The sequence below is a fragment of the Antechinus flavipes genome, chromosome 4 (assembly GCF_016432865.1).
Source record: "Antechinus flavipes isolate AdamAnt ecotype Samford, QLD, Australia chromosome 4, AdamAnt_v2, whole genome shotgun sequence".
Taxonomy (NCBI): domain Eukaryota; kingdom Metazoa; phylum Chordata; class Mammalia; order Dasyuromorphia; family Dasyuridae; genus Antechinus; species Antechinus flavipes.
In genome coordinates this window covers 80102420-80118991 of record NC_067401.1, presented here as the reverse complement: position 1 = coordinate 80118991, position 16572 = coordinate 80102420, and the positions used below count along the sequence as shown (strand labels likewise).

Here is a 16572-nt window from a genome sequence, read left to right as displayed (position 1 = left end):
ACTTACCTGCTATATTTATCTGTAATGTTAACACAATTAAAAACAAAAATTGAAAACAACCTCTTTGTCTAACACAGCTAATTATAGTGTAATCTAATATAATGTTAGAATAATATGGTGATATTAAAAAGAGGATAAACATAAATGAGAAGTAGTATGGTGTAACAATGAAAAAAATTGCCATATCTGACACTGGAGAACCCAAATTTGGATCTTCAGGATCTTGGACAAGTCACTTTTCAGATTTTCAAGTTCCTTTTGTATAAAATAAGGGGCAGGACTAGGTAACTTCTAAGGTCCTTTCCAACTTTTAATTTTTGAGCATGTTATAAATTCAAGAAAACAGAGGAAGATTAGGGAAACTCTTCATATAAGGGGTTGGCAGAACAATTCTGACTTAACAAAAGATTGAGCTTCCTCTTGAACCCTGAGAGAATCAAAACTCCCTGGTAGGATTAGGAATCCTTTGTTTGGATAAGGAAAATTCAAGAAAACAATTTGAGATCAGCCAAATCATTAGTTATAAATGTCTCCCCCCTAAAGAATGTAAATTTGAGAGTAGGGCCACTTTTTTTTTTTTTTTTTTTTTGTATTTGTATCCCTAAGACCTGGTACATAGAAAGTAATTAATAAATGCTTGTTGATTGATTTATAGATTGATTATTAGATTATTTCTTCCAGCTTCTCTTACCTAGCAAATTTATTTCAATGCCTCTAACCTTTCCACATGGGTTCTATTTTCTAATTCTTTCATTATTTCCTTTGTTTTCTTCAGGGTTCTCTCTAAAGTCTCCTCATTTCTCTCTAGTGTTGAAGCCCAGTCCAGGATACAGTTCACTCTCAGCACTTTACAATGTGAGAAGTATTAAATATAATGGGAGAAGGATTGACTTCAACCTGTTGTCCATCTTTCCATACACCATATCCTAGGACCAAGTTGCTGATGCATGATGACTGAGCATATAATCTATGACCCGAGTCTAATCTTGAGAGGACTAATTTGAACTTTAAACACAAACTCTTTTGACTTCATAGAGTGAATGATTGGATTTGGCCATGAACTATTCCATTGTGTTGATTTAGGAGAGAAATGCAAAATCAGCAAATGATAAGGAATGTCTTATCTAACTGAAGAAGATAAAAGAAAGAAGGAGTTATATTTCATGTTACCCATGTCAGAATCAAGCCTTTAAGCCTTAAGAATGATATACTTTCATCTACAATTCAAATTAACACAAAAGTGTAGATCACTGTTTTCAAGTTCTTAGATATATTCAAAATTAGGATGGAATCTGGTTCCTGCCTAATGGAGCTTTCATGTCATATCTCATAAAGACAGGGCACATACATGAAAAACTATCAACAAAATAATACATTTTAATGTGATATATAAGATTTAGAAAACCTACACACTCCCCCAGCTCTCATATGAAGAAGGTTTTATTAAAGAAAAAGCAATTAAGCTGGATTTTAAAGGATGAGAAGGAATGTAACTCAAATAGAGGTCATTGTACGCATAGAGACTGCAGCGACAAACAAAGATACATCATGAATAAGATTGTGCTGTATACATTCTTGGGAACAGTGAGTACTCTGGTTGGTCTGAATACAGAATACAGAGACATCTAAGAGGCTTAGTAGATACAGCACTGGATTTGGAGTCAGTAAGAAGTGAGTTCGAATCCAGACAAATCTCTTAACTGCCTCAAACATGGAGATAATAAGAGCACTTACCTCCTAGGGTTGTCATGAAGATCAAATGAGACATATTTTAAAAATACATTGCAATCCTTAAAGATAAAGGACCTATTTGTACAAAATATTTATAGTAGCTCTTTCTGTGTTGGAAAAGAATTGGACATTGAGAGCATGTCCATCAGTTAGAGAATGATTGAACAAACTATGGTATATATTTGTGACTGAAATACTGTTGAGCTACAATAAATGACAAGCAAGATGATTTCAGAAAAAGAAGATATATAAAGAGGAAGTTATATGAAGAACTGCTGCACCAGGAGAACATTGTATACAATAACAGTAACAGTAATACTTTAAAGATGACCAGCATGAAAGACTTAAATACACTGATCGATACAATAATCATTGACAAATACAAAGAACTCATGATGATGAATAATGCTATCCATCTCCAGAGAGAGAATTGATAAACTCTGAGTATAGATCAAAGCATATTTTTTTCACTTTATTTTTCTTGCCTTTTTTTGCAAAATGACTAATATAGACTTTTTATGACTTAATGTGTATAAGATACACATGAGAAGAAAGACAAAAGAAAAATTTAGAACTGAAAATTTATAAAATGAATGTTAAAAAAGGAATAAATCTGAAATTTGCATTAATTCTCCAATAAAAGAAATTTTAAAATAAATTCTAGTGTCTCCCTATTGCCTCAATGCTAAAATATGAAATCCTCTATTTGATTTTCAAAGTCCTTTTACATCATGGTTCATTCTTCCCTTTTAAGTCTTCTTATACCTTCCTTTTCTCTGTGTACTGTGACACTCATTATTTCTTGACAGGACACTGAATCCTGCCCTCTGGGACTGGAATGCTCTTTCTTACCTCAACTCCTAGCTTTCTTAATTTCTGTTAAGTTTCAGCTAAAGTGTCATTTTCTGCAAGAATTATTTCCCAATCCTCCTTAATCTTAGGGTTTTCGCTCTAAGATTATTTATCCTGCATCTATCTTCTTGGATCATAATTGTTTGCTTCTTTCCTCCCCATTGGACTGTGAGCTCTGTGAGTGTAAGGGCTGGGTTTTTTGTCTTTTTTTTTTTTTTTTTTGCCTTTCTTTGTGTCTCCCATGCTTAGTAAAATGCTTGGTGCACTGTAGGTGGTTAATAGATGTTAGTGGACTGATGAAGATATGAAAAAAAATCACAGTTAAATGTAGCAGAATTTCAAAAGAATTTGAAAAAAAGAAGCAAAAGGGCAAACAGATCCTTTGTCAGCTTTGAATGAAGGTTCTCCTAACTTTAGAACCAATGCTCTACAAGATAACTGTATAAATATGTATATACATAGCGGATTTAACATATATTTTAACATATTTAACATGTATTGGACTACCTGTAATCTAAAGGATGGGGTGGGGGGAAGGAGAGAAAATTTTGGAACATAAAGTTTCGCAAGGAAATTGAAAAATTACCCATGCATATGTTTTGTAAATAAAAAGCTTTAATGAATTTTTTTAAATGAAAAAAATTAAAACAAATAATAAATACATGGGGGAAAAAAGGGAAAAAAGAACCAGTGCTCTATCTACTGCATCACCTAGCTGCTCTGAAGCTACAAAGTTATACTATATCAAGGGATTTTAAATTACATCCATTCCTTTTTTGGATTCTATAATGTCCACTGCCTCTCCATCTCCTTGTATCTCATCATCATCTTCTCACATGAAGAGATCCAGTCTACAGGTCTGAGTTAGACCTCCAGCAACCATTGGCAAGTAGCTCCTGTATCACAAAAGAATTCAATTCCTATTAATAATCTACTTTAAATTCTAGGTCCCTGGAGATATGAGTTTGAATCCTGGTTCCAACACTTAAACAGTTTTTGGAGTAATGAACAAGTTATTTCACTTCTCATTGCTCACTTTCCTCATTTGTGTAATGGGGATGATAATGCCCATTCAAACTATCCTTAGAGACTGTTTTAAGGACAGCATTTTGTAAACCTTAAATTGTAATGTTTAAAGTATTGTAATGTTATTAATCATAAACAATTTAATTTCCCTTATCAGACATTTTGCTCCATTCTTGTTCTGTCTTTAAACTCCTAACTCCAAGGACAAATATATCTCATTCTCATTCTTTCTTTATCAGCAGCAGGTGCAAGATCCAGGGTCATGCCCAGCAGATATTCTTCAGGATTTTTTCCTGACCTTGGGTTTTAGAAGAGAAATTTTTTAAAGAAAGCTCCAATTGTGCAGCATGATAAATGTGGAAATATGTTTAGAAGAAATAAAATAAAATAAAACAGATTTCTCAAAAAAAAGAAAAAGAAAAAGAAAAAGAAAGCTCCAAGCTAACATAGTTTTGCATGATTTTATATGTATAATAGGATTTTAATTTGTTGCCTTTTCAATGAGGGAGGGAAGGAAAGGACTTATAAAAATAAAAGGGAGGAAAAAAAAGAAACCCAAGCTGTAATCAGCAAAAAATAGTTGGGAGAATTAAATGATCCTCCTAGAGAGAACAGTGTGACCTTCAGTGAAGTCATATGAGAAGAAGGGACAGTCTGATCCTCAGTCCAGGTGCAAGGGAAGAAAAATTACTTGTGATAGGGGTACCATGACAACGGGAGCTGGAAGGAAGAGGCCTAAGGGTGATTATGCTTCTCAGTGGTATCTGAAGACCAAGGGGTAAAGTGATATGAAGAGATACCAAAACATGTCCTCATCTCTATTAGAATCCTGCACAGGGAGGGAAGATGTAAAAAGAGTGGAAAGGTAGGAAAGGTCCAGGTTATAAAGGGCTTTAAAAGTCCTTTTAATATGTGATGTGAAGGCCAATAGACAGCCTTGGAGTTGACTGACTGGGGTGGAAGGTGGTTAGGCCTGAATTTTAGGAAGATCAATTTGACAGACAATAAGCAGAAATTGTATTGGAGCTGAAAAAGACATGGCAGTGGACCAAGTGTCAGGCTATTTTAGTAACTTAGTAGAGGGAACATACATCAAAGAGGGAATTTGGAAGGATGACGTGTTTTCAGAATAGTGATAATAATCCTGTTTTAGCTCAGTTCTCTGTCCCAAGGAAGGAGTGGCCAAAAGGTGGTCATGGTAACATGATATTCCATGAGTTCCCTCCATTTTGCATAAATGTATGTTTCTGTATTTTTTTAATGTTTCTTAAATTAAAAGCCCTTCCCTGACTCCTTACTTATCAATCTCTCTCCTTCTACTTTCTAACAACCTCCTCTGACCTGTGACCTTTACCCACCATATACCCCATTCCCTTTTCAACTGCAAACAGGCTCCTGTCCTCAACCTTTCACCAATCATCATAACCTTCTTACCTCCCTCTGCCAAATCCAGGGTTCTTCCCAAAGCTCTTTCCTCCTGTGACATTTGAGAACCCCTATTACGCCTTCTTTTTTAAAAAACATTATTGTTATTAAAGCTTTTTTTTCCCAAACATATGCATAATTTTTAACTCTTGCAAAAACCTTGTGTTCCAGATTTTCTCCTCCTTTTACCCCATCCCCTCCTTTAGCCACAAATAATCTAATATATGTTAAACATGTGCAATTCTTCTATATATATTTCCACAATTACCATGCTAAACAAGAAAAATCAGATCAAAAAGGAAAAAATGGGAAAGAAAACAAAATACAAGCAAACAACAACAAAAAGAATGAAAATACTATGCTGCCATACTCAGTCCCCACAGTCCTGAGTTCAGTCCTGCATCACAAGATCACTGGAATTGGCCTGAATCACTTTGCCATGGAAAAGAGTTGATTATCTTATAGTCTTGTTGCCATGTATAAAAATTTCCTGGTTCTGCTCATTTCACTCAGCATCAGTTCATATAAGTCTCTCCAGCTTCTCTGAAATCATCCTGCTGATTGTTTCTTATAGAACAATAATATTCCATAACATTCATATACCATAACTTTTTCAGCCATTTTCCAAATGATGCTACCCCCCACCCTTTGTCTTAAAATGGTCCCCTTAGGCTAAGAAAACAACAGACACAAGGATTGCAACAATGCAAATGTAAAGACCACAAAATTACAAAGAACGAAACCTTGCTTCTTTTACTATTCTTGCCTTTTACTGTCCCCCTTTTCCTCCCCTCCCCTGCATCCCATCCAATAACTATGGACACATACCAGGGCTCTGTTCTTGCCTTTCTGTTCCTCTATGTTCCTCCAGCAGTCTCATCCACTCCCACAGTTTTAATTGTTTCCTTCTACAGGGCTAGTCCTGCCACATATTTTCCCATTTGTCAATAGGGCAATCTGCTTGAAGGCCTATCTATCCAGACCTTGAATATCCTATCATCTTTTCCCCACACAAGTTTCCCTTCCCATTTCTGCCAGGTACACTCCCATTCCTTCAGCAGTATTTGGATATTACACAGTCCAAAGGACTCCCCTAAGATTAAGTCTGGGAACTTTACCTAGATACCAGCAAAGAAAGTTCTTGTACTTTGGATAATTCTTTATCTTGTGAATTTTTTAAAATTGCATTTCCTTTATTCTGAACTTAATAAATGTCAAACAAAAGGAGCACCAACATACAACGTAGAACATAAAAAAGGTTGTGCATGAAATTGAAATTCTCTATTACATATGCCTTGCTTTTTCTCTTAAGTATAGTAAGTTCAATATGTAACTTTTAAAGTTTTTCTTCTCTGTTTTCTTCTGTTCTCGTCTATGCATTAAAATATTTTAAGGATTCTCTTTTTTCTTTTCTTTTTTAGGAGGCAATCCTATTGCTAATCCCCACCTTTCCCCTCCATATCCACTGGGAAAAAGAGAAAAACAAAATCCTTGTCACCGATATGCAAAGTTAAACAAAACAAATTCCACATTGCCTGGGTTTTAAAATGTATAGCTCATTTTCCCCCTTGATTCAATCACCCTTCTGTCAGAAGGTGGATAGCAAACTTTCTTAACAGTCCTATAAGATCCACACCACTGAACAGAATTATTGTCTTTAAAAGCTTTTCATTTTTTCTTTTTTTAAAAGTTTTTCTTAACAATGTTGTTTTTGTCTACATTCTTCTCCTCATTATGCTTACTTTACTCTGTGCTAGTACATACATGTCTGTTCAGGTTTCTCTAAAACCTTCTCTTTTTTCATTATATTCACAAATCATAATTTATCCAATCATTCCCCAATTGATACACACCTCCATGGTTTTCAATTCTTTGCTACAGGAACTGCTCTATTTTTATAAATCTGGGTCTTTTTCCTTCTTTTTGATTTCTTTGATGCATACTTGCCCTAGGGATCTAGTTCTCTGTATCTTTTGTTGCTCATGAAGCCTGGAACTGGTTGCAGCTGTCACAAGGAAATGTACCTTCAAGAAGCAAACCACTTCTATTTTTAAATATCCCAGAAAGGGAGATTTTTATATGGTCCCTTATTCTCCAGTAACGTGACAAGCTTCAAGTATCTTTTAGGAAATTTTGTCCTGGGAGGGAATATAAAAGAGTTGACCATCATCCTGCAGTTCATTTAAAGTCTTATTGTATTATCAGTTTTTATTATGTACTTCACATACAGCTTAAAAGCAAGATTTTATTTCAGGAAAAGGCTACAAACTTATTGGGAAAAGGAGGAAAAAGGAGACATGGAAAGATTATCCACCCAGAAGATGAACCATATCCTAAGAATAATTCATTTGCTACTGGGCTAAATGATGCATAATTATGCATCTAAATTGTGGATATTTAAAAAGCAATAAATACAACAAATTTTAAATAGTGACATAGTTTAAACTCTTGCCCTTTAAATAAAACCTTGTAAGTTATTGTCTTATCTGAAACTTCAATGATGATAAATCAATGAGAATCCTTGTAATAGGACTCTTAAAGCCTTCTATGCTTCCTAGGGTGATGATTTAAGTGATGCAAGAAATATCCTATCCTCACTTCTGTATCTATTTGTGCTCAAACCAAGTGGAGAGCAATACAAGCTATCTGTAATGCACTTATAAGTATGCTTGAAACAGAGTAGGTGCTTAATAAATTCTTGTTCCCTTTTCTTCTCCTTTGTGTAACACTCCTTGTGGAGCTACTTTCCTAATTTATATTTACTGATGGGCCAGGTTCATGGCCCATTAGACCATTAGACCATTACCTATAACTCTCTTAGGATCTTGGGGTAAACGTGAAAGAGTTCCTAATATTATTACTACTGAGTCTTCCCTCATAAGGCTCCTCAAAAATCATCAGTTGACTCTACCAGCTTTTAGAAAAGGGATTTATTGAGATGGTATAGTAAGAACAATTGATACAAAACATCACCCTCTCAAATCTAAGATGCACTCTCCAACAAACATACTTAGTTCCAGAGGAACAGTCAGTTTAAACTTAAAGTATAATGGTGATGAGATATATATAGAGAAAACACATATTTAATGAATAAACTTACAACTTCTGAATATTGGAAGTCCTTTTCTCCCTTTTAAAAGTTCTCATAAAATTCCCCTTAGGTAAAGCTCTCTACTGGGCTCAGAAATCTAATATCTCTGGTTATACTCTTTGAAGTTACTTCCTTCCTTGGGAGATTATCTGTATATCTGTCAATGTGCTTGTCTGATGTGCTCAATGTGTCCTCTGTATGCACTGTCTCCTATTGGTCTCATATCTCTGATAAAATAGTTCATGTAGTAGAAAATAAGGAGAGAAAGAAACTCTCCTTCCTCACCCAGTAGTGATACCCTTGAAAAGGACCTGGCTAGAATCCTCCAAATTGAAAGTTTCCACTACTGGCTTCCTCCACAATCTGAGAGAATTGCTGAAATTTCTCCTGCTATTTAAAGTTCCCAAGTGTGTGGTTAGCTTGTTTGGTTAATCAATCAGACTATTTTCTTCTTGATCCAATCAAAAAGGAGACTGTACCTAACACATGCGAGTTATATATAAACTTCTTGAGAGCAAGAGTTGTTGCATTTATGTCTCTGTACCCCTAATACACAGCACACTGCCTGGACAATTAATAAATGGATTTTGATTGATTAATTATTAGATAATCTCTCCATCCTTTCTTCTTTGGGCAGAATTATTTCAATTCTTTTGACCTTTCCACATAGTTTTATTTTCTAATTCTTTTGTCATTTTCATTATTCATCTCAGAATCCTAAGTTTTCACTCCTCTCTGGTTCTGAAGCCCAACCTGGAATACAAGTCACTGCAGGATGCTTGGAGTATGAGAAGTACTCATGGGATAATGGTAACCTGATGTAATTGTATCTATAGACCATTTTTTATATGCCATCCCCAGGATCCCTGTTAGTGATACATGCTGACTAGCCATATTATCAGTGCATTGTATTCTCAAGAGAACTGGCCTAAATCTTAAATATATATATTTTTAATCTCATAGACTAGACTATAGGTTTGGCAATCTGCCACTAAAATATGCTGACTTAGAACAGAAATACAGAATTGTTGAATGCTAAGCCATTTTTCATCCAAATGAAGAATTTGAAAAAGAAAGGGTCATTATTTCATGCTACTTATGCCAGAATCTGCCTTAAATCATTAAACATAATATACTGCATTTCTCACCACATAATAAGATAGGCATCAAATGAATATATGACCTAGACACAAAGAAGGTCAGCATAATAAATTAAAGAAGAAAGAAATTATCTGTCAGAAGAGTTCATGACCAAATAAGAGAAAGAAAAGATCCCAAAAGGTAAAATAAACAATTTTGTTTACATAAAATTTAACAAGTTTTTTTTTGTACAATGCAGCTAAAATTAGAAGAAAAGCAGGAAACTGAGGGTAAAGTCTTTCAGACAGTTTCTCTAATTTAAGGGCTCATTTCTAAGAAACACAGGAAACTGATTCACACATGTGACTAACAGTTATTTCTCTATTTAGAGTCAAAAGATATGAACAGGTAATTTTCAGAAGACAGACAAGCTATCAAAGTCAGACTAAAAATACTCTAAATCACTAATAATTACAGAAATTCAGATTAAAAAACAACTCTGGGATTCAATTTCACACCCATCTGTTGGCAAAGTCAACAAAAAGAGGAAAATGACAACTACTTGAGGAACTATGGAAAAATAGATACATTAATGTATTGTTGATAGAATAGTGAAACTGGTCCAGCCATTATAAAAAGCAATTTGGAACAATGCCTTCAAAGCTATCAAATTGGGCATATTTTTACCCAGCAATATTCCTACTAGGTCTATACTCTAAAGAGATCAAAGAAAGAGGGAAAGAACCATACATACAAAATATTTCTAATAACTCTTTTATGGTAACAAAGAAGTGGAAATTGAAGAGGTATCTATCAATTTATCAATCAGATAAATATGTTCTGAATGTGATACAATATTATTAAGTTGTAAGAGATGAAAAGGGAAATGATTTCCAAAAAACCTCAGACAACTTGTATGAACTGTTGCAGAGTGAAATAAGCAAAACCAGGAAAACAGCATATACAATAACATCAAAATTATAAACACTGGATGGTGTTGGGGTGACAAAAAAGGCTTATCATCAATATACTAACTTCTAAAAGAATTTCTTTGGCTATGGCAACTCATGATTTTGAAAGACTTAGGAACTATCAACATAGTAACCAACAACAATCCCTGAGAACTCAAGATGAAACATGTTATCTACCTCTACACAAAAATTGGCGGACTTGAGAGTGTACATTAAGCATATAATTTCTCAGGATATAGAGGATAATGGAATTTGTTTTACTTGACTACACATGTTGTAACTAATTTTATTTTTTTGCTTTCTCCATGGGGGAAGAATGAATTAAGAGGGAGAGAAAGCAGAACTTCAGTTTAAAAAAATGTCTCTCCCTCCCTCTAATTCAACGCAATATAATAAATATTTATCACTGGGTACAGATCATTATGTAAAGCTTTAGGGACAAAGTTTAGGTGAGATCTGATACCTGCTTAATAGAACTTTCAGTCAACTAGGAGAAGGTGATATATACATGACTATAAGATAAAACAATATATAACAAATAATCAGCAATCACAACATATTATAAAAATGTATTATCAACAACAAATATTCAACCCACAAGCACACACCCACTATATGCTAAATATTTTGCTGGGGTTATAGAGAGGCTCCCAACCAGTAAACTAGCTGCTTAGAAATTCTTTGGCTACAGCAACTCATGAAGCAAAGAAAAATGCAAAATGTTGCCTGGTGCTATATGTCCCCAATTTTATATCTACACTAGCAGTGTGGTAGGAGTGAGGTAGAAAAGAGAAAGAAGATGGTTTTTAGACAAGTTATAAAAACTAACTTTGTAGGACTTTAAGAGTGCAATTGAGTGTGTACCATTTAATATGATGGACATATAAAGAGATATGCTGCTAGAGGAAATGAATCATATCAATACTGACACTCTCATTATAAATGAAATTGAAGATATAAGGAAGTTGAAGCTAAATGGAAGGATGGCTCACAAGTTCTCTTTGAAAACACAAATAAAGGAGTTGGTTTTTTATCATGTTTCCAAAATGAACAAGAAATATCATTTTATAAGACATTTGGTTACCTGATATTGTGACACTCATGATAAGTATTTGTTTAAAAAAAATGCAGCTTATTTGCCAACATCTGTGCAGAAGACAAAGAAATAGAGGAATTGATGAAGAATTCAATGAAAACTTTCAAACTAGGGGCATCTATATGGCTCAGTGAATAGAACACTGATCTTGAAATCAGGAGGACTTGAGTTCAAATCCAACCTCAGAAACTTATTAGCTTAACCCCAGGCAAGTTATTTAACCCCAATTTCTTTGTCAAAAAACAAAAACAAAACAAAACACTTCCAAATTAAATCTATGGTACATATTCAGTGACTTCAATATTAAACATGGGTAGAGGAGTTTACAAGAAACAATGTTATCGGAACTAAGGAATCAGACACAAAAGAAAGGATACATACATATATGTTTATATGTATATATATGCTTCTCCAGACATGTGTAGGTGTGTATGTATATATATTTATTCACATTTATATGAATATTTTCTTCAAAAATTTTTTTTAAAAAGACTCTTCTCAAGGCTGTACTCTGACTATACTCTACTGGATTTTTGGCCCCATTGATCCATTCTTGGCCCCATTCCTTGTAGCCATTCTCTTCTCCCTAAAATTTTATGATATTGCTCTTCTGATTCTCCTTCTATCTGTCTGTACTCAGTCTCCTTTCGTGGATCGGCATCCATGCCCCACTCCCTGTTGCTAGGTACCCAACTCTGTTCTAGATCCTCTTCTTTTCTTTTTTTTACATTCTACATTCTACGTCTCATTTGCTCCAATAGATTCAATGATCATTTCTGTGAAATCTTCCTAGCTGGATCTTATCCTTCACCTTAGCCCCAGGGCTATACCACTAACTTTTTCCTGAATGGTTTCTCTGTCTAGCTGTTCCACAGGTATCTCAAATGCCATTTTGTTAAGCATCTTTCAATAAATATCAAACTTATGTTCTTCTCTCCCCTGTTCTCTTTTAGACCCTTATTATCTCTTTCTATTATAGACTCCTAACAGGTCTCCCTTGACTTTAATTCATCTGCCATAGAGTCCTGCTTTTCTATCATCATCCATAGCAAGGAGTATCCATAAAGTCTTCAATAATCCATGGTTAAAGCTAGAAATGTAAGACATCTGTTGATTAAAAAGAGTCAAAAAACTTGGGGTTCAATTTTATTTCTCTATCCAACTGATGGGATACTAGTTTCTCCAACTATGGGGCAAAGAAGCAAAATTTTGCACCACCCTCTTAAGAAGCTGTTGAAAAGTTATTTTTCCATAATAAAGTCCTAAAAACAGAAAAATGGTGGCAACTCCAGGTTATTCTACTTGCTCTGGGGTTGCAGACTGTGGAATGACAGAGTGATGACAAGATGCAGTAAAAAGAAGGTGCAGGTTAATGGGAACATGAGAACACCCTGATGCAATGTGATATTCATCTGATATTTTCCTCATGGTGATTCAGACACAAATTGGAGTGAGAATCTTATGCTCTTAAAGAAAGAAAAACTGTACATGGACTGGGAGGAATGGAGGCAGGAAGGGAAACACACACAAGCAGTAGATTTTCGTCACAGATGCTAGGATAGAGAAAGAGAGGAAATCAAGGAAGGTCAGCTGAACCTCCCAAAGTCCAGGGGTAGTGTCAACCAAGGGAGGGGCCAGGAACTGAGATCTGTTTTTTTTTACTATGATGATTTTGAACGTCCAGTGAAAAAGAGAAGACAGATGGTCTTTGCTTTCATTCTTGGGTGGATCTGCCAAGGCAAACAGACTGTGAACATTTCCCGCCCGCCAACTCTTCAGTCAGTAATAACTGAAGCTGGTGGTAGCATTCTCCTGGGACTTCCAGGCAATGTCTCTGCAACCCCCACCCCCAAATGTTACATCCATACCCACCACAACAGAAGGAAAAGCTCACACTCGCAGGAAGGGGAACAAGCTCCCTGAGAAAAACTTCCTCTGGCATTTACTCACAGTTCTGATGGCCTGACTAACAGCTATCCTCTCAGCCGACTTCCAGAACCAAGTTGAACATGTCAGGGTGTTCAGTAAGAGAGCAGAATGTGAGGGTGGGAGAGGGAGTTCTGAATTTGGACACAGCTTCTCATGCTGTGCTAAAGTCAAGGACCATGCCAGTCTTTGGGGGAGGAGGCGATACCAGGAGGGATCTTCAGTCTGTGTGAAATATAAACTCTTCTGGGCTAGTTCTACTAGGCAAATCCTGGGGCCACTTGGGAGGTAATCTCAGCCACAGTCACAGGAATCTGCAATTCTCTACAGCCTAGAATTGGACCTCTAAGTCTGGGAAGACTGAGGAAACCTCTGCTGATAAAGGACAAGTTCTTGCCCAGCTGTATTGCCCAGATGTAGCTCCTGGAGAGAAAGCCAACTCAGGCTCAGTGAGTGCAGAAGCAGTGGGGCAGGATCGCTGCTGACTGTGGGTACTTAGAGGGGAGCAGAATTTTTGATTTTTGTTCCAGACGAGAGGGGAAGACCTAAGGCTAGAGGTAACATCCTCATACTCTGGAACTAGAGGTGATTATGCTAATAATCTGCTAAAAAATTAAAACTAATGAGCAGGGAAACTCTAGAAAGTTATTATGGGTATAGAGAACATTAGGATTCATCTTCAGAAGATGATACTGAAGCAAAAAAAAAAGCTTCTCTTATCCCAAAGAATAACATTAAATGTAATGCTACTGTCCAAAAAAGAATTCATAGAACTCAAAAAAAAGACTTTAAAAATCAAGTGAGAGAGATTGAGGAAAAGTTAAAAAAAAAAAAAAAGAACAATCCAAGAAAAACAAGAATGTTATGAAATGAAACTCAACTAACTAGAAAAAGAGATCCAAAATTTTAAGGAAGAAAATGATTCCTTGAAAACTAGAATTAAAAAATTGGAACACAAGGTTTTTCAAGGGACAATGTTGAAAAATCATCCTTACATATGTTTTGAAAATAAAAATCTTCAATAAAAAAAGAAAATTATAGTCAGGCAAGGGAAGCTAGTAAAGTTAGGAAACCAAGAAATAATAAAACAAAATACAAAAAGTGAAAAAATAGAAGAAAATGTGAGACATGTCATAAGAAAAATAAATGATCTAGAAAAGAGATCAAGAGGAGAAAACATAGGAATAATTGGACTACCTGAAGACTATAACAACAAAAAAAAAGAATCTTGATATAATAATACAAAAAATAATTAAAGACAATTGTCCTGAAGTGTTAGAACAAGAGGAAAAGTAGAAATATAAAAAAATCTACCAATCACCACCTGAAAGAGATCCTACAAAGAAAACCTATAGGAACACGACAGCCAAATTCCAAAACCTCCAGGTCAAGGAGAAAATATTATGAGCAACAAGGAAAAAACCAATTCAAATATGGTGGAGCCACAATTAGAATCACATAAGACTTAGCAGCAATTACATTAAAAGACTGCAAGTCTTGGAATACCATATTTTTTTTTTTTTAAGAGTGAAAATGCTATGTTGTGGTCCACATTCAATTTCCACAGTCCTTTCTCTGGGAGTAGATGGCTCTCTTCCTCACAAGATTATTGGAACTGATCTGAATCATCTCATTATTGGAAAAAGCCATGTCCATCAGAATTGATCATCACATAATCTGTTGCCATATACAATGATCTTCTAGTTCTTCTCATTTCACTTAGCATCAGTTCATGTTAAGTCTCCCTAGGATTCTCTAAAATCATCCTGCTGATCTCTTCTTTTAGAACAATAATCTTCCATAGCTTTCATATACCATAACTTATTCAGCCATTCTCCAACTAATGGGCATCCACTCAATTTCCAGTTTCTTGCCACTACAAAAAGGGCTGCCACAAACACTTTTGCACATGTGGGTCGCTTTCCCTCTTTTAAGATCTCTCTGGGATACAAGCCCAGTGGAAACACTTCTGGGTCAAAGAGTATGCACATTTTGATAGTTCTTTGGGCGTAGTTCCAAATTGCTCTCCAGAATGGCTGGATCTGTTCACAATTCTACCAACGATGGGAATACCATATGTTAAAGAGCAAAAGAATTAGGTTTGTGGCCAAAATTATTATACGTAGCAAAAGTTAAGCATAATCATGAATGAAAAAAGATATTCAATGAATCAACAGACTTTCAGGATTTTGTTGTAAAAAGACCTGAACTTAAAACAAAATTTGATATATAAGAGCCAAGATAAATATAAAGTAAACACCAAAGACTAATTACAAGGTAGTCAATAAACACAAACTGTTTATATTTTATACATGAGTAGAGCTGAATATGATGTGATTCTAAAAAGCAATACCATGTAGGAAAAGATAAAAAGAGTAATTATGTTATACAAATGAAGTGCAAGAGAAAGAAATGACACAGAGGAATTAAATGGGAAAAGAAGGCTGGTAATTCTGGAACCCTACTCTTACTGGAAATGGATTAAAGAGGGAACAATGCATATCTATCTAGAAGAGTATAAAAATCTTCTAAATTTATAAAGAAATAAGAAGGGGGACAGGATAGGAAATACAGAAGGTTATAATGGTAACTGGATAAGGTGTATAGACTAATGGGAAAAGGATAAAGAGGAGGGAAAATATGAGGGGAGAGGAGAAGAGGAAGATCTTTAGAGAATGAGGAAGGTAAGTAATAGCAAGGCAAGGTAGTGAGTAGAAATAAAGTAGAGGAATCAGAAGAGATAGAAAAAAAAAGAAATACACACAAACATAATAATAATTAACAGGAGGAGAATTTATTTTAAAAAAAGCAGCCAAAGTTAAAGCTAAAATAGATTTAATCAAGAGAGATAAAATAGGAAAACAACACTATATGTCAGCCATATTAACCAATTTTTTTTAGACTATTGAAAATAACTAGACAATATAAGGTTGGAATATTGCTATTTTTACAGAAAATGATGAGTTGGTAGATTTTAAATATAGAAAGTCTTGGACATATATAGGATTATGTTATCCACTTTCAGAGAAGACAAATGTGCCCTCCTTATGTAGATGTATATAAACGTACAGATTACAGAGCATAAATGAGGAGCTGGAAAGGTCTCAGAGGCTACATAATCTTGACCTCTAAGGTTTCTTTCAATCCTCAGACTATAATCTTATAATTCCCTTCTCACTTAGGAACCAAGAGAACATCAGAACCTGCCCTGCCCTAACTTTGAGGTGTATGTATGTGTATGATTATATTTATTTATGTACATGCATATGTATGCATGTGTATATATGCACATATGTGTGTATATATATATATTATATATATATATATATATATATATATATATATATATATATATATATATATATGTCTGTGCT

General features: G+C 34.9%; 1 protein-coding gene across 2 annotated transcripts in view; it reads right to left on the bottom strand.

Moving 5' to 3' along the window:
- EPHX1 (epoxide hydrolase 1) overlaps positions 1 to 16572 on the bottom strand; it is a 46711-nt gene that overhangs the window by 24292 nt on the left and 5847 nt on the right. The window contains exon 1 of one of the 2 annotated variants that reach the window (XM_051993403.1): positions 5863 to 5929. The exons of the other annotated variant lie outside the window; for it this stretch is intronic. Within the exon in view, the coding sequence (XP_051849363.1) occupies positions 5863 to 5914 (52 nt within the window). The 5' untranslated portion in view covers positions 5915 to 5929. Of the gene's footprint in view, positions 1 to 5862; positions 5930 to 16572 lie in introns of those variants that run through there. 2 annotated transcript variants of the gene reach the window in all.